Source organism: Schistocerca piceifrons, chromosome 10, assembly GCF_021461385.2.
Source record: "Schistocerca piceifrons isolate TAMUIC-IGC-003096 chromosome 10, iqSchPice1.1, whole genome shotgun sequence".
Lineage (NCBI taxonomy): Eukaryota > Metazoa > Arthropoda > Insecta > Orthoptera > Acrididae > Schistocerca > Schistocerca piceifrons.
In genome coordinates this window covers 2,735,870-2,759,737 of record NC_060147.1, presented here as the reverse complement: position 1 = coordinate 2,759,737, position 23,868 = coordinate 2,735,870, and the positions used below count along the sequence as shown (strand labels likewise).

Here is a 23,868-nt window from a genome sequence, read left to right as displayed (position 1 = left end):
ACACAGCGAGGGTGAGAGGACACAAAAATGGAGGAGGTGGAAGGACAGTGGAGATGGAAACAGTAGCGACAGTAGGTTACTGTATGTTCAGGCAGCTATAATTTCTGGAGGGAGTGGAGAATGTCTTGTAAGGATAATGCTCATTTTTGCAGTTCGGAAAAGCTGGTGGTGGAGGGTAGGATCCACACGGCTCGAGTAGTGAAGCAACCGTCAAAATCCAGCGCATTATGTTCACCTGCAAGTTGTACCACGTGGTGCTACTTCGCTCTCGCCCCCCCAGATTGGCGGTGCCCGTTTGTGTCGTACCGATATAGAAAGCTGTGCAGTGATTGCAGAGCTGGTAGATGACGTGGCTGCTTTCTCGGACGGCCTGGCCTCTGGTGGGCTAGGACGAGGCTGTGACGGAACTGGAATTGAAAGTGCTGGGAGGTGGATTGGCTGGTCCTGCACCAGGGTCTCCACAGTGATATGATCCCTGTAGCTGTGGTCCAGGACGGGGAGTGGCATAGGGATAGACTGAGTTGTTAACGTGTCATATTTATGGTGAATAGTAATCTATCCTTTTCCTACAGTTTACGTTTGTTTGGCAAAGGGTTCAAAAATATAGAAGCACTCGGGCTTTCTCTGTGTTCTGTCTCAGATAGCATGTGGGGAAAATAAATTTCTCTTGCAGTTCTGTATCAGTGTTAAATAAGGATAAATGTAAGATAATGACTGTGTGTGTGTGAGAGAGAGAGAGAGAGAGAGAGAGAGAGAGAGAGAGAGAGAGAGAGAGCTGTGTAGTATCTGCTTATAAGATTAGTAGCAAACGTCTTGAGTGTGTCACATTGTATATGCATTAATGGGTAATAGTAAGAAGTTATATGAAATATGGTGATCAGGCAAAACATTACTAGGAAAGGTGCACAGAAAGCTTAGATTTGTTGAAAGGGTGCTGTGATTTATGTCTGAATAGGAAATTGCACATGACGCACTAGTGCAACCATTTATGTCACTGTAGATGTTCGTAGATACGGTACGTCCCAAAGTGTGGCAAGTGTTGATGTACTCCTCCAGTCCGTGCATACACAGTGATCATTTGAAGAAATGTCAGTCAGAATCACTGCTACTTCTCTGAATTACAACAGCTGCTGTTCTCCTATTTGGTATCACAGTTGCGTGGCAGTCAGTATTCTGTTGATGTACTCCTCCAGTCCGTGCACACACAGTGATCATTTGAAGAAATGTCAGTCAGAATCACTGCTACTTCTCTGAATTACAACAGCTGCTGTTCTCCTATTTGGTATCACAGTTGCGTGGCAGTATTCTGTGGAGTTATGTGCTCGTTCTCACGGCCAGGAAATCTAGAAAAAATGGGGGAACTTTTTCATCTGGGAAAAGTCCAGCAATTTGTTAGAATTTTGGGAATTTTTCATTGTTTTAATTTTCAGATCAATTTTTGTGGTTTTGACTGATGTTGTTGTTGTGGTGGTCTTCAGTCCTGAGACTGGTTTGATGCAGCTCTCCATGCTACTCTATCCTGTGCAAGCTTCTTCATCTCCCAGTACCTACTGCAACCTACATCCTTCTGAATCTGCTTAGTTTATTGATCTCTTGGTCTCCCTCTACGATTTTTACCCTCCACGCTACCCTCCAATGCTAAATTTGTGATCCATTGATGCCTAAAACATGTCCTACCAACCGATCCCTTCTTCTAGTCAAGTTGTGCCACAAACTTCTCTTCTTTTGACTGATAAGAACTGATATTCTAACAAATAATTTTACTGTAGCCCACTCCTGCAGAATAATACTGCAGCAGTAAAACATAAACCAGAGAATAACACCAAAGCAAAAGTTAAGACTGTGAAAACTTTGTAAGAACAAATTGCTTTCGATGAGAGTGACATCACAGGTGTTTACATTTCTAACAAGCTGTGGGAAAATATTGTGAATGGTTATTTGAGAAGCACTGCTTTCAAAGTAAATTTCCTTTTTCACAAGACATGTGAGAATATGCGATGAATTAATTAAATTGTGAAGTGTTTCACTGTCATTCGAAACTTAAACATTTTGAGAGCCAGCCACTTTAAAAAAGACCAGCCATTTATGCCATTATTTAAAATTTTCATGGTGCGTTTGTGTTTAACACATGCTAAAAAGAGACCAAGCTTCAAGGTTAGTTTTTCATATTTATTTCAATTCTTTCGTAGATTACAGATTATGCAAAAACAATGGCAGAAGTATGATTATCCTTTAGAAAACAAAACAAAAAAATTTCACACGTAATTGGATTTCCAATGAAAGGGTCAAAGTTTTCTCACACGTAGGGGGATACGTCGCAGTCGTAGCAATACTTGTTTGCTTCTTTCCTGCTCATTTTACAAGTAAATTGTCTCGTCTTCTCCGTACCGTGCTCCAAATATCTGCTGTCGTCGGCTGTCTAGATTGTGTGACACAAGCTATAATTGGTTAACAGAAGTGCATTGTGCAGCACAGTCTAAATTTCACTGCTCCGAAAGCTACTGTGCTGTATGTGCTGGAATTCGTATTTATACTTTTGTAATACCAATATATACAATGTTTATGTTGCCCCACGGCAAAGAGCTTTCCAGAACGCATTGTTTTCTTGCTGGATTTTGTTTCCTAAAGCGCTGGAAGTTCTGTGCTGGTGTATAAAACGTTTACCAGGCAAAGAATTGAAAAGTTTTACAGCTCCGAAGGAAAATATACTGGCACTTAACAAGGAAAAATGTACTTTCTCTCAGGGTATGGTACATTTTCACCCAGAAAAAGTGTATTTTTAACAGGGGAAAATCTACGTGGTTTTTTCTTTTTTTTTTTTTCTTTTATTTGTTTATTTATTCCCCCCCCCCACCCCCCCTTTCCACATTGTCCGCATGTACACCCTGTCGTAAAGAATTTAAATCCAGAAGGTCATTGAAATAATGGTCCTGATGCATCTCCATAGTGCTTTGAGTCATGAAGCAAGTGGTTTCAGTGTGTGTGCGCTGCATCCTGTCACTGCAGTTATAGTATTGAATAACATTACACAACTGCTCTGCACGTGTCGCCCACAACGAAGCTGATGTTAATCAGTTCCTGTCCTCAATGTAGATAATAAAGTCCGTGTCAAAGTACAGTCTGTCTGTAAAGGAATGCCCCGTTTCAGTGGTATATTATAACAGTTTTTTATACAAATATTCAGTTCGACCTAAAATACAATTCTTCCCACACTTTGGGTAATAAGTCCAGAGCAATGGAAGCAACAACAGCCCCTTCAGTTCTGTGTCTCAACTCTGGCAGATCATTAGATAGTGGCACAAAGCAGACAAGATCTTTTACAAAGCCCAAAGGAAAAAAATCACACGGGTCGAGGCCAGCAGAACAGTGTCCTCGTCATATCGGTTATTAGCACCAGTCCAGCGGTCAAAGGCTTCGATGTTCGACTGTGCTCGTACAAAAACGTGCCGACGGATAGGGGCCCGATGTTGTTGCCGAGTAAAGTTTTCGGGGTCACCTTTTAACTGATGAAAGAGCCGTTCTGGTAACATATCCAGATAAGCTACCCCTGCTATGGTAGCTTCAGCAGAACAAAATAGTCTGAACACTTGACATTGGGACACAGCACAGAAAAAGTTTAATTTTGGGATTTCGCATGTACTTCCATTGCGTAGTTCTGTACATCTTAATTGTCACATCGGATAGGTCATCTGCAATCACTTTGTATGGTCCACGGAATTGTGCAGTTAGCTTCTTAGAATGACACCTTCTTACGGTTTCATCAAACAAAAGAAGCATCCTAAATATTCTTCGATCCTCCAACTCTTCGTGTGAGCCTTACTGGTTTCCTTCATTTCTTTTATCCTTTCTCGTGCTACTGGATGTGCTGCTTGCAGCATTCTAGTTGGCTTATATACATAACAGTTCATTCCTCTGTCTTTAGGACTCCTGGAATGTGTACTTGTCTCCCATAAATTTATGCCAACAATGTATACCCATTGCTACTTTGAAAATATAAGTAATTGGATATATTAGTTTTCCACATCTTTCATTTTCTAACCTTCTATTTTTTGCCATCCCCATCCCACCTGTACCACATACAGTGCACTTAGCTTTCTGCATTTATTAGCTTGTGCACGATGTTACACCAGTATTCTCTGTTTCTCGTATTACTGTATCTACCGTGTTTAAGCTCTCAGATTTTTTAATCTTGTCCACTGCAGTCTATAACGGTGAGTCTTTCCGTCTCGTCCTGTCCGGTAAGTCTTCCTCCGACCAGAGGTTCTGCGTGACTCCTCCAAACTCTACTCCTTTTCCTAAACCTTAACAGGCCTCCTCCTTCACTGCTCTCCCTTTCCCTTCGACCCTTCTGCTAGGAGAAGGATCCTTCACTGCTCTCCCTCCCCCTTCGACCCTTCTGTTAGGAGAAGGAGCAAGTGGCTCCAAAAGCTTGCAAACTGTAATACCTTTTTCACGTGTGTTCTCCTGCCACCACATGATGAATAAATTTTTTTTCTATCCAGTTACTTGTTTGTTTCAAAAACTGATTATTTTCGTTGATACTTTGCTACTGTGAGGCATATTAAATACAGAAACAGTATACTGTTCCCATATATTCCAAGTACAATGGTCCTCTCTAACGAAGTGTCATAAATATTCCACCAGTGTCCTACAAGTTCTCTAGAGCACCCCGTTTGTCAGTGAAATGCTGTCGTCACAGTTTTCTGGATTCTTAATAACTCATGTACCCTCTTCTCTGTGTGAACTTATTTCTTTGACATTTGTAATAGTTCCTAATGTGTTCCTCTTTTCATGCCTTTCCACTAATTATAGTTTTCTATTTGGCCTAAGTTTCTGTGCATTCTCTGATGACTGCCTAACACTAGTTCGACCTTTTCCTCTGTGTCTAGTTCATTTTCTTCACACGTTCTTAATTTTCCCTAACCACTCAGTGTCTCGTACTTTCGTGCCCTCTACATCGTCTGACCACATTCGGCTCAATGCATCACAATGGGGACGCATGTTATTGTTGCAATGTTGCCCAGCTCCCAGTAATTTTACACTTCATATGTCCACTTTTCTTGTAATTATTTGGTTTAGGAAGCCTAATATGTGCTGTAATAGATGTTACAATATACAGTCTTCGGTAACCTGACATCTTGTCACCTCGATAACAGACGCGAAAATGCTGCAAGGCTCGAAGCAAACTCGGAGTTTTGTCTCTTACTCCAACTCTGTGCAGACAGTGCACATCACCGTACTCGGAGCGGGTACGAGTCGAGTTGACGCCCGTCCGTGGCAACAGGTGGCTCATGTGCCAGTGACGTCAGAGAGTAACGCAGTCGGCACGCAAATTCCCTGACTTGACACAGTTCCTAATGTCCCGTCAGAAGGCACCACTCTATGGACGACGTGTCTGCCAGCTTTCTCTCATTCATTTGTCATCGAGGCCACTAGAGTGTGCCATTCCACCATCCACAAAGTTAAGAGTACCGATCTTTTAACATCGGTTGTGATAGTTTTGTTTTTTGACAAATTAGCTTTGAAGGTAGAAATTCGGAGAAATTTTTTTCTCATCAGCATAACTGGAGTTTATAGTTTTTCAGTTGTAAATTGAGCGCAGATTTAATGTAGTGGCATTTGGAAAAATGGCTGGAATATTGCAATTGTAGCTGTTACTGAAGTCCTAATGTTTTTATTTATCACATTTAGAAATATTATCTCCGAGAACCTGTAACACTCCCTTATATTTTGTTATAGCCCGTTCGTTCGGGACCTGATAGCAGCCCAAATAGATATTAATTAATGTGACCGTGTGCCTAATGGGGCTGGCAACCGGATTGGACTGCTACGGAGTTGTTACATTCCATTCTGTCCTTCTCAAATGCTGTAATAATGTACTGTTTGGTGGCAAGAAGAACAACAAACACAGCTTCACTAAACAAAACCTATATTCTTATCAAAAACCACAAAGATAAGGAGACAGCCACTGCCTTCGTCAATACACTGTTAATAACGGCTAATCTCAGCACAGGCTACCTCGCTATTCATAATCGTCACACGCAACATACAATCACTGTAATCCAACACTGTAATCCAAATAATGCCGGTGCGGTAGACGCGGAATCTCAATAACGGCACATAAATATCACTGAATCACTCTGTTAATTATACTTTCTCACTTTCCCGTATAATACTAACACAAAGGGGTTGAACCGCGGCGATGGCCACTCCCTTTGTCGGTAATTTCTATCAATTGCTGGCTTCTGCTCAGCTCTGCCCGCCTCGCGGGAACCTACAACACGCACTCACTTGACTCAACTCTCGCTCTCACGACCCGACACACTAATCGATAGTTGCCCTGTCGACCTGAGTGAGTGCAAACCTAGTAGTAAGGGCCTGCGGACCCCTTACAAACCTCGTGTGTATACGTTGTGGCGTTTCGAGGTGATCGACTGTATCAGTTCTCGATACTGCATTTTTCTGTGCACTGTTGCATATAATACGTTCTGTACAGTGAGAACTAGCTCGTCACACAGTTCCTAGTTTGCAAAGTGTAACCAGTTTTAAACACCGTGCAAAATATTAATACTGGAAATTGACAGTTTAGGACAGCGTTTAAAATGAATATTTGTAAAAATAGTGATTGGTTGTGTGGCTGTGAATTTAAAAATGCATTATTTTGCTTCCCATGCCTGTATGATGTTGAACCCTTGTGAACAAAAGTGAGGGTTACAGACGTAAACCATCTGAGTACCAAAGTGTAAAAGCATGAATCTTCAGCTGCTCAAATACAAAATAGCTGAACAACCAAGTAGTGCATCGAGAAGGAAAATTGCCGAGAATGACGTGTCCGAAAGAACAGACGTCACACATTTGTATAACCGATCTGCCACGATGGGCACTGAAATCACAACCTTCAGTGCAGATGCACGTTTACGTTCAATCTCCAGCAGGAATCTAAACTTAGTGAGTGTGGACGACACGGGTGGGGGCTGTGGATAGGTGGCACTAGGTGGGAGTGCAGCTCAGCTGAGACAGTCTGTGCATTTGTGATAAACGGTCTGTCCGGGTCACACAGTGGTTAATGCGACTACCTAGTAAGCGGGAGATCCCAGGTTTGAGCCCCAGTTGCGTGCACATTATCCCTCGTCACAACTTATTTTGCACAAAGTCCTGATACGACTGATATCTTAGTACCATCCCCGTATGTTTATTTCTCCTCCCTCCACCGTCAGTTTGCATAGTAGAAGAAGTTGGGTGTAATAGGTCTGGGCTAAATATATTTCTGTGGTTCCTTCAAATTGGCCTTAAGGGATCATGATAAAACTGAATTGTTATCAAACCCTGACTAATTTTACTTCTGGATTGAATGCAGCACTGAAAGATAACTTGGGTAAGGCAACTGTTCTCAAAGGAACCTTCAAAACTATTCAAAGTGAACTTTTCCAAATTATGTTGGATGCATACCAAGAAGAAATTTCAAAGCAAATAAGGAATCATAATTTTTAGCTGTTATAGCAGATGAAACAAACAGATCAAACATATTTCAGATGGCTGTTGTATACTGTTACGTATTGAGACCCAGAGGTTCTAGAGTTTCCTATCTCCTTGTGAACACGGTGCACAGATGTTCGCTGCGACTTTGCTAGAAGAATTGAATAGGCAAAAAGTAAATCAGACTCACCAAAAATTACTTGCACAGACCTGTGATGAGGCATCTGTTATGGCTGTTTCCTCGGGTGGGGTACAAACTGTTGTGTAAAAATTGTCCTAATGCAGAATGTGTACATTGCTATGCTGATGAAGTTAATCTTATAATGAGCAAGGCGGCATCAGTCAATTGCAGTATGATTTATTTATTTATTTATTTAGAGTTTTCAGAGAATATGTCCATTCTTTTCATAGAGTGTGCAGTGGACCACTATCCTCAGTGACTTAGTGAGAAAGCATTTCCCTCGATCTTGTCCAGTAGATTTTTCGATCTCAATTCGTAAACGCAGTTCATTACTCCAACAATGTATAAATCACATACTGGAAGGTGATTCTATAAGAAGTGAAACTACAATTTGCCAGGCTTTTCGTCATAAAAATGTTCGTTTCAATCATATCTTAAATTATCAGTGAGCACAGACATTTGCCTGCAGGGGAACAGCAACTGTTATAAATTAAAATTGTAGAGCCGGCACAAGTTGCATGTATTTTTTTATTTATTTTACATGTTTCATTTGTCCAATGCGAGCACCCTCAGAACTTATGTAGCGGGGGCCACACGGTACCCGTTTCAGTTATTGGTTGGAATTTTCTAGTTAAGTTATGCCATTTGCCAGAGTTCTGTTTGGTCAGTTACGGTACGGAGAATCAATGCGTGCTGGCCCATAAGATCATTTCGACATTTAAAATAAATGTTATCGAGATTTGAGAAGTAATTGGTATCACCAGTGGCATTGAATCCGTTGATTACTAATGAATCTACTGATTTATCAGTGAAGAGAACGAAGTTGGAATAGCCTGATGTGAGTAGAAAAGAAAGGCAAAGGTGGTGTGCAACGTGATTGATGTTATAGATCATTGTATTTTTTCACATCACCTTGTAGCTGCTTCATTTTTTCGTGTTAAGTTCCCCTTGTATCTTTTTAAGATATCCTGAAGATACCTTAAAGGAAATGTGTTCATTGTCATCATTTTTGGATAAGCTGAAACTATATCGTTAACTATCTTATATCTACCTAGCACAAGAATGTAGATCATTATCTGGTGCAGTTAGTCTAGTTGAGTCTGATAACTAACAACCCAGGGAAGATGTTCACTAAGTACTCTAAACTGTTGAAGGTAATTCTCACAATTCCCTTGACATCGGTCGAACCGAAAGGCTGCTTTTCAACTTTGAAAATAATAAAATTATTCTTACATAACTCCGAGTGAGGAAAGGTTGACGGCCTCGGCGATGCTTTCCGCCGAAAGAGGTCTCGCGATGCAGATTACAGACTGCAATTGGTGTGTGACTGAAGAGTTTGTCAGTGAAAAATGGAATGGCAAAGTTTCAATACAAGTAAGACAAGTCCGTTAAATGATGAGTGTGTTTCAGTTCTACTAGGAATGTAGCTCATTCAATAGTTTTTCTAGATAGTTGATAAATCATAGCATGCTCTTTGCTACAGATATTTTTCTGTCAGATATATTTATCACTTTTTTCAGGATCATAACTTGGATTTAAAAAATTGAATTTTCTGGCATTCATACAGCACAAATTGTCAGGATGTTTAAATTGTAACAAATGTCGGGAAGCGAGGCACCGATAAAAGAATTTTCTTCCTTGTAACCATCTCGTATAAAAATATAACATTGAAACTTTGGTGCAACACCCAGCTTCAGATACCACTGGCCACCACTGATGTATCAGCATTTGCATTAAGATTTCTGGGTTTATATACAGTGTAAAAAAATATTCCTCTAGTTCCAACCACCATTTCAGTAATCTCGGCAACAGACCTTCGACACCAAAAGTCCGTGTCAGTGGCTCGTGATCTGTTACTATGGTAAAATCTTCCTAAATGTGTGGTCTGCACTGTTTTGTGGCCATACAATTGCTAAGCACTCTACCTTAGTTTCAGCCTTATCCAACAACCGTGGGGCACAGTTGACTGGCAAATCTGCATCTATCTCCCTTCGTGACAGAACTGCTCCGAACAGTTCTGCGCTGGTATCTGCAGCACCAGTGTTATGGTTTCTTGAAATCAGGGTAGCTCAGTATGGGAGGATTTACTAATCTCTCAGTTCCTCAAATGCTGCTTGTGGCAGATCTCCCAGTTCACCGATTTATACAATGGATTCACAGTTTTAATATTCAGCGACCCCTAAATATCCTTTAAATCCTGTCATGGATTTCAGAACTGTTCTCCACCTCTTCACGTTATGCTCACCTGGCTCCACATCTTTCTTTGTTATTTTGTGTCCTAAGAATATTACCTCTTTCTCAAAAATTCACACAATCTGGTGTAACTTTAACCTAGGTGCCCTTAAACCATCCAATATTTTCCTGCAACTTCTCATCACATTCCTTTACTGAACTACCTTAGCTAGTTATGTCATCCGAGTACATTGAAACACTTTGTCCCATGCAATCTTGCCAAAGCAACATTCACTAGTCTTTGAAATATACTTACTACATTCTTTGCCCCATTGGCATCCTTTTGGACTCTTAGTGCTGATAATTTACAGTGAATGCTGTGTTTTCCTCTATCTGCTGAATCTATTAAAATCTAATAATATATGATGACCAAATTTAAGGTGGAGAAATACTTGGCTTTCCCCAGTTTGTCCAGTATCTCACTTATGTTGGGGATGGGGAAGGCTTCCCCCACTGAGATTTCATTCTATATTTTCCTATCCCACAGGTGTCCGTGGGTACTTTTCAGGTTCTCTGAACGATTATATCCCCATTAACCATTTTCTCAATTTGCTCCTGTAATACCACCTTTTGTGCTTCCAGTATTCTGTAGGGATGTACCTTTCCTTTGTTTTTTTGGCAATATAGGGAATGCATGCCTTACCATTTCTGTGAATGCCAAATTGTCACCTTTTAGATAAAATACTTCACCATATGCCATACAATTCATATCAGTCTTCTTTATCCAACTGACCATTCAGATCATTTCTCTAACTTGTGCAGTGAGATTTCCTTTTGTGCTCATGCCGTTAATTGCTCCCTGTGTGGCTCATGTTGGTGTCACTTTGTCGTATCAGTTCACCTAAAACTTTCACTGTACTCAGATTCCACTTGGCCTCACTTGTAATTAGTACACTGAAAATATATTTACCTTGCTCTTTAGTACTATAAATTTGGCTATATGCACACTTGGCATTTCTTCTTGTTTGGGAATAATCTTTTTTTTTTTTCGTTACTGGGATTCAACCCTGTTTCTACACACGTTCTTATGTTTTTCTTTGCTATGAGCTACTTTCACGTCACTTTCTGATGCCCCACTAATTTGCCTTATAGGTAACTCATAACATGTCGTCTCACAACTTGCCTTTGATTTGCATTTTGTACTTTTTCCTTCACCATTCTGTGATTTACACTTTTTCATCTTATGTCTGTCATGTGGAGCTTACCGTCGTATTCATAGATCCTTTTTGCCATCTACTTTTCCTGTTCATTTCCACATTCTTTACAGCATGACTTGCGGCATTGCTTCAGTCTCGGTTATTGTCAGTAGTGGAATATTTCAAACTGTATTTTAATGGTGCTCTCATCACAGTTAATAATAACTTTTTGTTTGATTTCTCAGGTAGTCACTCCTTACTAGACCTTCATAAGGAATATCCATTCCTGTTCCTATGATATGGAACTTGTGCTTCACTGTCAATTTCCCTGTTATTAGTAATTACAGATTGATGGTTCCCAATTAACCTATTGTACCTTGCATTACACGCTTCAGGATAAGGAAATCTTCCCTGCTAATTACTGCTTCCTTTGTGAGCCTCTCTTGTTGTATAACACCGATACAAAGGTGGTTTGATAAGTCTGGTAAATATTCAGGATGGAACATTTTTGTTGCGCCTTCATGTTGATTATTCCAAGGATCAAATAAAGAATTTTAGCAATGTACTGTCTACAGTTCAGTGTTGCCAGCTGTCTCAATTGGTCAGTGTCTTGACTGTTTTCTCCATTTTCAATCGCAGAGTTTTGTGCTTTTATTAAACATTTTCATTTGAAGAGTTGGACAGCTGCACAGATCAAAGCAGAATTGGATGAAGTTCACACCATAATTAAAGACCACTTTAATGAATTTAAAAGTGGAGCACGCTTTGTCTTTGGTGCTTGCCCTACCAGTCATCCGATTTAGTTAACCACAAAGGGGAAATCATTGACAATACAGTAATGCGAGACGGCCAAATAAAAATTTGGGAGATTGCTGAGACTGTAAGCATCTCAACTGAGTGATTGCCTAATATCCTGTACATAGAATTTGCTAGGAAGAAGCTGCGTACGAGGTTGGTGCCGCAATTGCTCTATCGACCGAAGGCACGTCTGGCACATTATTACAATACAGTGTTTGGCTATGTTTAATTACAATCTTAAAGACCTTTTCCTGATTTGCAATTATTGATGAAAGCTGGATCCATCATTACACACCAGAGTCGAAATGGCAGACAAAGCAGTTGACAAAAGTCTGGTAACAGTCCACTGAAGATGGTGAGGTGATGGTCACTGTTTCTTGGGATTCCCAAGGATTACTTGCAAAAAGGCACAGCCGTAGCTGGACCTGTTTATGCTTCATTGTTGCATCATCTGAAACTTGTGTTGGTGGAGAAAAGACCCAAGTTTAACCACAAAAAAGGGTCCTTTCACCAGGATAATGCACCATCCCATCCATCAGCGATAACAATGGTGAAAATGCATGAATTGGACTTTGAATTGGTTCCTCATCCATCCTATTCACCATACTTAGTCCCAAGTGACTTCACCTTGTTCCCTTACTTGACACTTTGGCTTGCTGGGAAGAAATTTTCATCAAATGAGGAAGTGATAGTTGCAATCAACAAGTATTTTGCAGTGGGATGAAAAAGTTGGTGGATCCCTGGACCAAGTTTATATCCTTCCAAGCAGAATATGTTGAGAAGTAAGTTGAGTTATTTACGAAACAAACATTTTTCTCGCTTATTTTACACGACTTATCAAACCGACTTCATATGTGCCCTGATATCTATTGATAACTGTAACTGACTTCCTAATTTGTAGCAATATTCCACTGCAATTTCGTTTCTTGCTTCAAAATCTGTGACTCTTAACATTTGGGCATTTTGTCACAGTAAGATGTGTATTCCTTGTGTAACACACTCTTAGTTTCCCATTTTACTTGTGGGCACAGCCCCTAATTTCTCATTGAATTGGGGTCTAGCCTTTTACATTTTTCACAAATGGTTATCTTTTTAAGTCTGCATTTGTGTGACCTGGTTTGTCACAGTGGTAACAATATTTCTGAGAGCCTTTTGCTTCTTCTGCCTTCACCGTCTACCCTCGTGTTCCTCTTTGACTTTCCACAGTCTCTAGCCATGTGACCCATCTGCACTCAGTGTCATCATCTTCCCTCTGTTACTTAGAGTTTAGACTTCCTTCACTCTCAGGAATAGATCCTTTTTCTTTCACGGAGAGTAGGGCACTTTCCTCTCACGACGCCTCTTCTGCTGCAGTGCCTAACCTAATTTAATCGGCGTGTCTTCGTACAGCTGCCCGAATCCTATCACTCGCTAGGCCCTGCACGGAGCGATCCTGTCCCAGTATCCGTACCAGTCTCGATGCACCTCGCAGTTGTGCTGCCCGTGTCACTGGTGACGGCCTCTCCGAATGATTTTTAAACTTCAGCTATCCGATTAACCGATGATGCAATTGCTTCCCCTGTGTGTTGTCTGGCCTGACAGGCCTACAAGCATAATAGCCTATGCTGCACTTATCTGTATAATTTTCTTCCCCGATTATATTCACTCGATTCCAGTTATAATTATCCCGGACAATTAATTTTGCTGTAGCTTTTGCCATAATTTTAGACTTATATTGTGAAGTAGCAATGGTTTGTCATCTGATTGGACTACTTGAAATCCTGCATTCACATAGTCTGTGAAATCCCTAAGTTTGGAGCTCCACTAAATGACTTATTTACTAATACAAGAATATCCTTCGCACTGATGCCTTTAACATCTGAATTAGTAGCTGAAGCCATCTTACATTTATACGGTGTTATACGTACAGTCTTAAAACTCTTGTGTCATTGCTTCCCTGAAGTGTGCCGATGCTGTAGTTCTGCTGATTTCTTTTGCAGTTCCTTCAAGTATTTCTTCCTCTGATGGTCCCTCCTGCGACTTGCCTGGCCCGGACAAAACCACCGAGAAGTCAGTGTTGGGCTCTGGGGATGGCATCTGCTTCTTTTTACCTGTTCCACATTCCCCATCTCACCAATCTTCTTACCGTACACAGTGTGGAGGACCGATTCCGATAGTCTTTTGGAGGTGTGGCCCGTGTGGTGCAATCGGGCTGTCGATGACAGTGTGGACTGAAGCCTACTGAGTTATCTGTAATGGAGGAGAGGAAGAAAGTCTTGAGGATGCTTAGAACAGGTGATTCTGGAGTGGAGAGGAGAAGTTGTTGGCTTTGTAGGAAGTGAATAAGGGTGCAAACACTAAAGAGGTCGTACGGATAAAAAAGTGAACATTCTTTGGAGATGATTTTCTGAGTGAAAGAACGTGCTCTGAGGAAGTTCTTTATATCGTATGAACAACATGTTCAGAGCATATTTTCTGACGAGGGAGTTCATTCTCACTATCTCACCACCTGCTCGAATCTGTTCACCGCGTCGTGTCGTCTGCACCGGGCACAGAACGTACTCTTTATCTTGCATTTCGTTCAGCTTGCTGAAATATGCAAACTATTCAGTGTACAAATATGGAACTGTAGCATCACTGTGTTTGGGAAGAGTTGCATAAAATTTCATTTTGTTTTCACTTTTTTGTGTGGCAACAGATTATTAAGAAGATTACGGATGGTTTATGAAAATACATTTTCTGATAATCTTGACAAATTTTCGACATGCAGGGAACTTTTTTTTATTGATGTTAGGTGAACGCATTATGCGAATGAAATTTTAACAATACGTCACATTATTGTCTACTCCGGATTGTAAAATGAGTGTGTTCTGACACGTGGTAATCTCGATTAAATGGCACATAATATTCTGTTCGCACGTCAAGTACTTAAGTGGTCATCTTGTGGTTTTGTTATGAGAAACAGTTCACTAGGTTTGTAATAAACCTGTTTTTAATTTTTATGATTTGCCTACTTATTTCTAGCATAGCAAAATGGAACGTCTGTGCTGTGCAAAAATATGATGAACATCTGAAAAAGGTCAGTGACATATTTGTCTGGTTTGTACCAGGTCTTCCCATACACCAGTCGGGAAAACTTGGGTCTCGTAAATAGCACAAAAATGTTTTCATTTTTTCTTTATGATATTTGGGAAATAAGTTCACCACCCTAATAATGCTTTTACTGTTAAACCCATATAAACTTACACAGTTACTCTACTCAATATATCTTCGGGCTACATATATCTTTGTTTTTCCTTCTGAGCAACATAGATTTATTAAATTTACTAAAAAAACTTGGTAAGACTTAACGTCTGCAGAATTTAATCAGCCTGAAGTATGTTACAGAGCTCATATAAAAAAGGGGAGAATTTTCTCTGCTCGTGAGAAACTTCGCTGTGTTTATTCGTATGAAATCAGAGAATGTTCTTCATGTAAGCGTAGGCTTCCGCGGCCGTTGTCTTCTTCAATAAAATTCTTCAGGGTATCAGACCGCATCGTCATAATTTAAAATGCGCCAACGTTTCGGCCAGCGTTGCAGCTAGCCTTCATCAGGGCCTTACGTTAACTGCTAAATGAACACACTTGATTCCTTAAATAACTGCACGAGAAAACCGTTAGTAACGACATGGTTTTCTCGTGCAGTTATTTAAGGAATCAAGTGTGTTCATTTAGCAGTTAACGTAAGGCCCTGATGAAGGCTAGCTGCAACGCTGGCCGAAACGTTGGCGCATTTTAAATTATGACGATGCGGTCTGATACCCTGAAGAATTTTATTGAAGAATGTTCTTCATGTTGAGCAAGGTTACCCACTCATTTACTCAAGCTGAGAACACACTCAGGTGAAGTACATACTCACTTTGTTTTATTTGTGTGAACTTGAGAATGTTCTCCAAAATTCATAGAATTGAGTACTTTCCCCATGTTATTTATACAATCCAAGGATTGTGAAATTATAAACAACACATTCCAGTAGCTTTATATCTTTGCAAATCATTGCTGCCGCACCTCTCTACCACCCCCCCCCCCCCCCCCATACCATCAATTTCCCCAATTTCTCTCCTACGCCACCACTGTCCCTACCCATCCCACCATGCTGGCACCCCCCCCCCTCCCCCTCTCCGTGCACGGTCGCTCCTGCCACACCTCCTTTTTCACTTACCTACAGATTTTTTTTTCTCTGAGTAAATATGAATTTTCATGTACGTTATTAGAATTTTGCAACAATATCTCTCTCTCTCTCTCTCTCTCTCTCTCTCTCTCTCTCTCTCTCTCTTTCTATTTCTATTTGTCTAGACAGTTCCAATTCTCTGTGATCACATGAACCAAAGCATGCCAATTTCTTTTGTACTGCACTTTCACCTGTAGGCTTTCCAGGTTGGAGCAGATTACTTCTGTGATGCGATTGATTCATTTCACCTTCTGACGTCCTCTTCTTCTAGTGCCTTTCCTCACCATTAGAGTTTTTTGCAGTGAAACATATCTTCTCATGATGTCTCCAAAGTAGGTCAGGTTTTGTTTTAGCATCAGACCTTCCAGCGAGTGCTCTGGTTTTATTTGCTCTAATGTTAACCTATTCATTCTCTTTGAAGTCCACGGGGCTCTAAGGAGTTTCCTCCAACACCACAACTCAAAGCAGTTTATTCTTCACCATTCGTTCCACATTTGTAATGGTCCAGGTCTCACATTTGTATATAACAACTGGAAAGACTGTAGCCCTTACAATATGGATCTTTGTTGCTAAAATTATATCTCTACACCTTAAAACCTCGTCAAGGTCTTACTTTTTACCAAGCAGCGAGCATCTCTCGATATTGTGGAGACGCTTGCTGCTTGGTAAAAAGGCAGTGTCAAAACTTGATGAGGTTTTAAGAAGTGGAGATATACTTAATACTGTTGTACAAACATTCACAGTACAGAAGGATCTCAGTTTGTCGGTCACATTGTCACAGTAACAGCAGTGCTCCCGTTCCTGTCACAGGGAGCTGAATGTCGAAGGGTGCCAAGGTGACCCCAGAGCCACAGACGGGCTGACCGAGCAGATGCCCAATCTCGTAATCCGCGGCACGATCCACGCTGAGCTACAGCCTTTCTACTTCGAGGCACTCGAGGACGTAGGGCCCGGCGAAGCAGATGAAGTGGTGGACGACCATTCGGAGAGTGACGAAGACGGCGACAGCGATAGTAGCGTCGGCGGCAGTGACGGTGAGAGAGGTTGAGAGCAATATATCTGTATGTATAAAAATGATGTGAAATTTATAGGAAAATACAATTCTCAGTACTTGTCAACATAAGCGGAAACTGTTTTGAAGGAATATAACAAATAATTTTGGAAATGTGTAGAAGAAACAGTATTGTTGTTTGAATACCTGCTGTAATAATCTACAATAATGTTTGATTCTTGTTGTAACAACAATGGATTCACAATGAAACAAATTTTTTAAATGATAAAACGGCTACACAGATCAGGTAGCAATTCGTAAATAGCGCTGACAATGTTTTTTTGCAGTAAGTCGAATTCAAAAACTTCTTTGTTTTTATAAACCTGTGAAACAATAATAAATGAGGACTGCTACCTTGTTATTTTAAGTGTTAATTATATTTATCAGGATACTGCTAGATACCGTTTTTAAATATTAAATTTCATTTGGAGGAACCACTTTGTGATTAAAATACATGACAGACTCTTTTACGAATGAACCACACATCACTAGTGTAATACTGTACAGCATTTATTATTTGTTACACATACCAGTTTTTGGCTGTTAAGTGACTGTTGGGTATGAAGATAAGTAAGTGGTAAAGTGAAATTGGTTGGATCAAAGATTTTAAAGTAGTGCATCTAAAGAGTATTTCCGTTTCCAGAGGTGAAAAATATTAATGTTACAAGAAGGAACAAATAAAGGATTATTTCAGTGTAAATGTGGTGTAAGATTATTTAACTTAAATAAAATATGTGAGGCATTATCTGATGAACTATAGACCATTAAAGTAAAATTTACTTTGTATAACCACAGCTGCTTAATATGACTATTGTATCTTGTCTGTTTGTAATTTAGGATGGATTAAAGACAAGGTTATTTTCTTCAGCTACATGTTTGGAATATGTCACCAAAGTTTATGTTAAATTATTTTCTTCTATGTACAACCGTTGTAATTTGTGTAACGGCATCCCGTGCACGGGACAGTAGTTCCCCCGTGGCTCAGGCGGCAGACGCAGCTGAGGAGGGGTCACGTGTGCTCGGTGCCCGGGACGATCCTAACTTGTGGCAGTCAGATGTCAGATTTGCCACAGGTTCTGGAAATCGGGGAAATTCCAAACACATCAGGGGAATCTGAACAAACAAAACACTGGAAAAATCTCGTTTTCGTCTCAGTAGATGAAATGGTTTGTTTCCTGAGGTGTCACGCATCGTCGATGGCCGGATGCGGCCGAGTATGTGCACTTCTTCCCTGTTCCCTCCCCTCCCCTCCCCTCCCCTCCCCTTCCTACCACTCCCCTCAGCTTGCAGTCAGTGCCGCCACTACTTTTTGTCGCCAGCCTAGGAGCTCCCGACGGGAGGCGTGAGGAGTGGTTTGTTCGGATCTGATTCTCAGAGACTGTAGACGCAGTGGCCTTAGACAGTGGTCATGTGTCGAAACAAGGCCCCGGGAGTAGGCAACATTCCATTAGAACTACTGACAGCCTTGGGAGAGCCAGTCCTGACAAAACTCTACCATCTGGTGAGCAAGATGTATGAGACAGGCGAAATTCCCTCAGACTTCAAGAAGAATATAATAATTCCAATCCCAAAGAAAGCAGGTGTTGACAGATGTGAAAATACCGAACTATCAGTTTAATAAGTCAGGGCTGCAAAACACTAACACGAATTCTTTACAGACGAATGCAAAAACTGGTAGAAGCCGACCTCGTAAAAGATCAGTTTGGATATTGGAACACGTGAGGCAATACTTACACTACGGCTTATCTTAGAAGAAAGATTAAGAAAAGACAAACCTATGTTTCTAGCATTTGTAGACTTAGAGAAAGCTTTTGACAATGTTGACTGGAATACTCTTTTTCAAATTCTGAAGGTGGCAGGGGTAAAGTACAGGGAGCGAAAGGCTATTTACAATTTGTACAGAAACCAGATGGCAGTTATAAGAGCCAAGGGACATGAAAGGGAAGCAGTGGTTGGGAAGGGAGTGAGACAGGGTTGTAGCCACTCCCGGATGCTATTCAATTTGTATATTGAGCAAGCAGTAAAGGAAACAAAAGAAAAGTTCGGAGTAGGTATTAAAATCCACGGAGAAGAAATAAAAACTTTGAGGTTCGTCGATGTCATTGTAATTCTGTCAGAGACAGCAAAGGACTTGGAAGAGCAGTTGAACGGAATGGACAGTGTCTTGAAAGGAGGGTATAAGATGAACATCAACAAAAGCAAAACAAGGATACTTCTGCCAGTATCTCGACTCCTAGGTCCCGAGTTCGAGTCTCAGTCGGGCACACAGTTTTAATCTGCCAGGAAGTTTCATATCAGCGCACACTCCACTGCAGAGTGAAAATCTCATTCTGGAAACATCCCCCAGGCTGTGGCCAAGCCATGTCTCCGCAAAATCCTTTCTTTCAGGAGTGCTAGTTCTGCAAGGTTCGCAGGAGAGCTTCTGTAAAGTTTGGAAGGTAGGAGATGAGATACTGGCAGAAGTAAAGCTGTGAGTACCGGGCGTGAGTCGTGCTTCAGTAGCTCAGATGGTAGAGCACTTGCCCGCGAAAGGCAAAGGTCCCGAGTTCGAGTCTCGGTCGGGCACACAGTTTTAATCTGCCAGGAAGTTTCATATCAGCGCACACTCCACTGCAGAGTGAAAATCTCATTCTGGAAACATCCCCCAAGCTGTGGCTAAGCCATGTCTTCGCAAAATCCTTTCTTTCAGGAGTGCTAGTTCTGCAAGGTTCGCAGGAGAGCTTCTGTAAAGTTTGGAAGGTAGGAGACGAGATACTGGCAGAAGTAAAGCTGTGAGTACCGGGCGTGAGTCATGCTTCGGTAGCTCAGATGGTAGAGCACTTGCCCGTGAAAGGCAAGGGTCCCGAGTTCAAGTCTCAGTCGGGCACACAGTTTTAATCTGCCAGGAAGTTTCATATCAGCGCACACTCCGCTGCAGAGTGAAAATCTCATTCTGGAAACATCCCCCAGGCTGTGGCTAAGCCATGTCTCTGCAAAATCCTTTCTTTCAGGAGTGCTAGTTCTGCAAGGTTCGCAGGAGAGCTTCTGTAAAGTTTGGAAGGTAGGAGACGAGATACTGGCAGAAGTAAAGCTGTGAGTACCGGGTGTGAGTCATGCTTCGGTAGCTCAGATGGTAGAGCACTTGCCCGCGAAAGGCAAGGGTCCCGAGTTCGAGTCTCGGTCGGGCACACAGTTTTATTACTTTTGAATGCATTATGGGAACAGCAGTGATCAATAAAATTGTAAATAATTACTATTAAAAACAGTCTTGATCACAATTTATTTTATAAGGTGACCGGTTTCGACCACTGCTGTGGTCATCTTCAGACCATTGAGTGGAAACCCCTTTCTGTTGGAGAATCACAATTCTCCAACAGAAAGGGGTTTCCACTCAATGGTCTGAAGATGACCACAGCAGTGGTCGAAACCGGTCACCTTATAAAATAAATTGTGATCAAGACTGTTTTTAATAGTAATTATTCACACAGTTTTAATCTGCCAGGAAGTTTCATATCAGCGCACACTCCGCTGCAGAGTGAAAATCTCATTCTGGGAACACTGATAATTGCTCTGTGGAAATCAAAGTATCTTATTTACTGATTATATGTATATTTTTCGTTTGTTTTCATTATTTGACTAGGTGACGAGCTTGGTGTTGCCCACATACATATTTTTTACTAATCATACTTTTTTTGTATACAGTGTTTGAAGCAGTGTGATTGGGGACATGCACAAAGAGACTGTTTGCTTCACTAACACAGGAGAGAGCCATATAAAGCTGCCCGTGCAAAAAGCGACTGACGCCAAGGCCCACACCCCCATCACGCAGCATCCGGTGTTGTGTTTTGTTTGTGGTCTGGCATAACCGTGAATTGCACACATTTAAAGGGAAGTGATAAACTGATAAGAATAAGTGGGATTTTTGGTGTAAGAAGTCCCTCGTTTGTGCCGATTCCCATCAAATTTTCTGTTTGTACAATGTTACGTTGGGGACGAGTAACTTAAAGCCTGTGTGAGTGAAGAGGTCAGAGATGCGAGATAATGCACAACACTCCCGATCGGAGTTATGTTTCTTGAAAGGAGCTTCCAAAGAGCGAGTCAAAGCCTGATGTTCTCGACCCGAAGTGAGTCTCGCGTCGTGATCTTTATTGGGTTCTAGACCTCAGTCTATTAGCCATTCTGGTGTAATCAGAAAGACTTGACTGTTTCCTAGGCATTTTTATTTGTAAACAAAATGAAATTGAAATGTAGTGAGTAGGAATCCAAATAAAAATGCAGATTTAACAAACTCATTTTTTCCTAGCAAAGAATATAAATAAAACCTATCCAATGAAGTGCACCGATGTTGTTTTACAATACACAAAGCAAAATCTGTAAATCTGGATATCCTAGCCAAGCAATTTCGCAGTTAGTCTGTATTCCTAAAGACGAGATTGTGGTGCTCAATTCTGTCACTGAGGTAAACTTCCTCTCGCGCATCTGTCGTTGGAATTAACAAAAACTAAATCGGTTCTCTGGTGTACTACACTGTAATGATTAACACCTGGACTACTAAGCTGCACTGACAATTTTAGATAAAAGTTTGTTACAAAATATATATAGCATGTTTAAAAAAGTTTCAGATACTTTGAGACGTGGTAGTACTCATCAAAAAAAGAAAAATAAGTCCAATAAACACCGGTCTGCAAATGATATTTTCTGAGATAGACGTGTTTATAGGAATGGCTGCGCGATGCTCGGTTGTGGATATTAGCACTGTCATCGCATTGGTGCCCTGTCAAATGTGTCGGCATGGTATTATGTTGTCTTACCGTTAAGTGATCCGCAGCCAGTTGTGTGGTTAGAGTTGTGTTGTAGGCTGCATTAGTTTTCATAATGTTCAAGTGCTTATTGTCATTACAGTCAACCCTGGGTATGTATCACGGTGTTTTATCTTCTTCCAAATGTGGATTCACTTATGTATTTACTGTTATTGCACTGTTTGTATGTGCAAATGGTATAGTACATTTTACATTTTCTCACTTCCACCACTTGTTAGCAACGGTAGCCTGCTACTCGACAAGTCAACTGGCCGATACGATATTCTGATACTGTGTAGCAAATGGAGATAGCCTGTGAGCTCCTGCCCTCTATGCTGAAATGCATCTAAAGTGCAAAATGGCTTCTGATAAGCTGTTAGACAGACTTTTCTGGCGCCTGAGGGACACAGGTATCCTTGCGCCTCAGAAGACTGACAGTGGAAGGCCCCACAGAGTCTGAATACCTGACAAGGAGGAGCTTGTACTATGTTTGGTGGAAGAAACCCCTGGGACTAGTTGCCATGATTAGCTGCAGCAGAAGGCATGTCTCATTCTCTTATCTGGGGAGTACTTCATGAACAGTTTCTTTACCCATATCTTCTACAGCACATTCAGGCCCTAAGGCCACAGGATCATCACGACAGATGGTGGTTCTGTCAGTGGCTGTTGCAGAAGTGCGCCGCAGATCTACTGTTCACATCAGAGATTTTATTTACCGATGAGGCATGGTTCACTTGAGATGGTGTTGTTAATTCCCATAACCAGCATGTATAGGCAGGTGTGAATCTTCAAGCGCCAGCCGGAGTGGTCGAGCGGTTCTAGGCGCTACAGTCTGGAGCCGCGTGACTGCTACGGTTGCAGGTTTGAATCCTGCCTCGGGCATGGATGTGTGTGATGTCCTTCAGTTAATTAGGTTTAAGTAGTTCTAGGGGACTGATGACCTCAGAAGTTAAGTCCCATAGTGCTCAAAGCCATTTGAACCATTTTTTGAATCCTCAAGCAATTCAGGAAAGAGGCATCAGCACCAATTCTCAATCAAGTTATGGGCAGGTGTGCTTGGCGATAGATTAATAGGGTCATAAGTGCTACCACAAAGATTAACTGGAGCGTATTATCTGGACTTTCTCATTAATGTATTGCCTACCTTGCTGGAGGCTGTGCCATTGCATCAACTAATACAAATGTGATTTATGCATGATCCCCCCCCCCCCCCCCCCACACACACACACACACACACACACACACACGAACACGCACATGCACACACGCGCGCATGGGCCTTGCTGCTCTTTGGTGAGTTCATGCTTGGCTACCATGTGGCCCCAGCCTTTGCAACATCTTCTCCCTTCTGTGCTGGATGTCTACCCTCTTGCTGTGCGTTTTCCCCTCCCTTAGGGAACATGCCTGGATTTTCTTTGGTAGTTCTTTTAACAGTTCTACTCCCTCTTCGGTTGTGTGGGCCAACCTCCAATGGCTCTCTGGGTCCAAGGGTTTGTAAGGTGACAGAATGTGAGATTCCTGTCCGGCTGGTACGGTGGCTCGAGTCTCGCAATTTACTAACCACTGCACTGTGTGGCTTTCGAGCGCACCATTCTGCAGTTGACCATCTCGTCACTTTGTCCACCTGTGTCGTGAATAGTTTTCTGCGGAAATCCCAGACTGTGGCCGTGTTTTTCGATTTGGAGAAAGCCTACCACACCTGCTGGAGGACTGATATTCTCCACACTCTCTACATGTGGGGCTTCCGTAATTGCATGCCCCACTTGCTTCAGGACTTTTTAAAAGTTTGAGTTTTCAAAGTAAGTGTGGGTTCTGCCTTGTCGGACGACTTTATCGAGGAAAACGGTGTGCCTCAGGGTTCCGTCTTGAGCGTTGTCCTCTTTGCTATCACCATATACCCTAGAATGGCCTGTCTACTGCCCTGCACCTCTGGCTCCCTACTTGTTGACGATTTTGCCATCTATTGCAGTTCTCCACGGACTTGCCTCCTCGAGCGGCACCTTCTGTGATATCTCAATTGTTTTTAC

General features: G+C 41.6%; 1 protein-coding gene across 3 annotated transcripts in view; it reads left to right on the top strand.

The window, feature by feature from the left end:
• Positions 1 to 17,827, top strand: part of LOC124719092 (F-box/LRR-repeat protein 7-like) — a 117,627-nt gene extending 99,800 nt beyond the window's left edge. For all 3 annotated transcript variants that reach the window (XM_047244783.1, XM_047244784.1, XM_047244782.1), the window contains one exon: positions 16,823 to 17,827. In XM_047244783.1, the coding sequence (XP_047100739.1) occupies positions 16,823 to 17,060 (238 nt within the window). In that variant the 3' untranslated portion in view covers positions 17,061 to 17,827. The remainder of the gene's footprint in view (positions 1 to 16,822) is intronic.
• Positions 17,828 to 23,868: the final 6,041 nt, after the last annotated feature.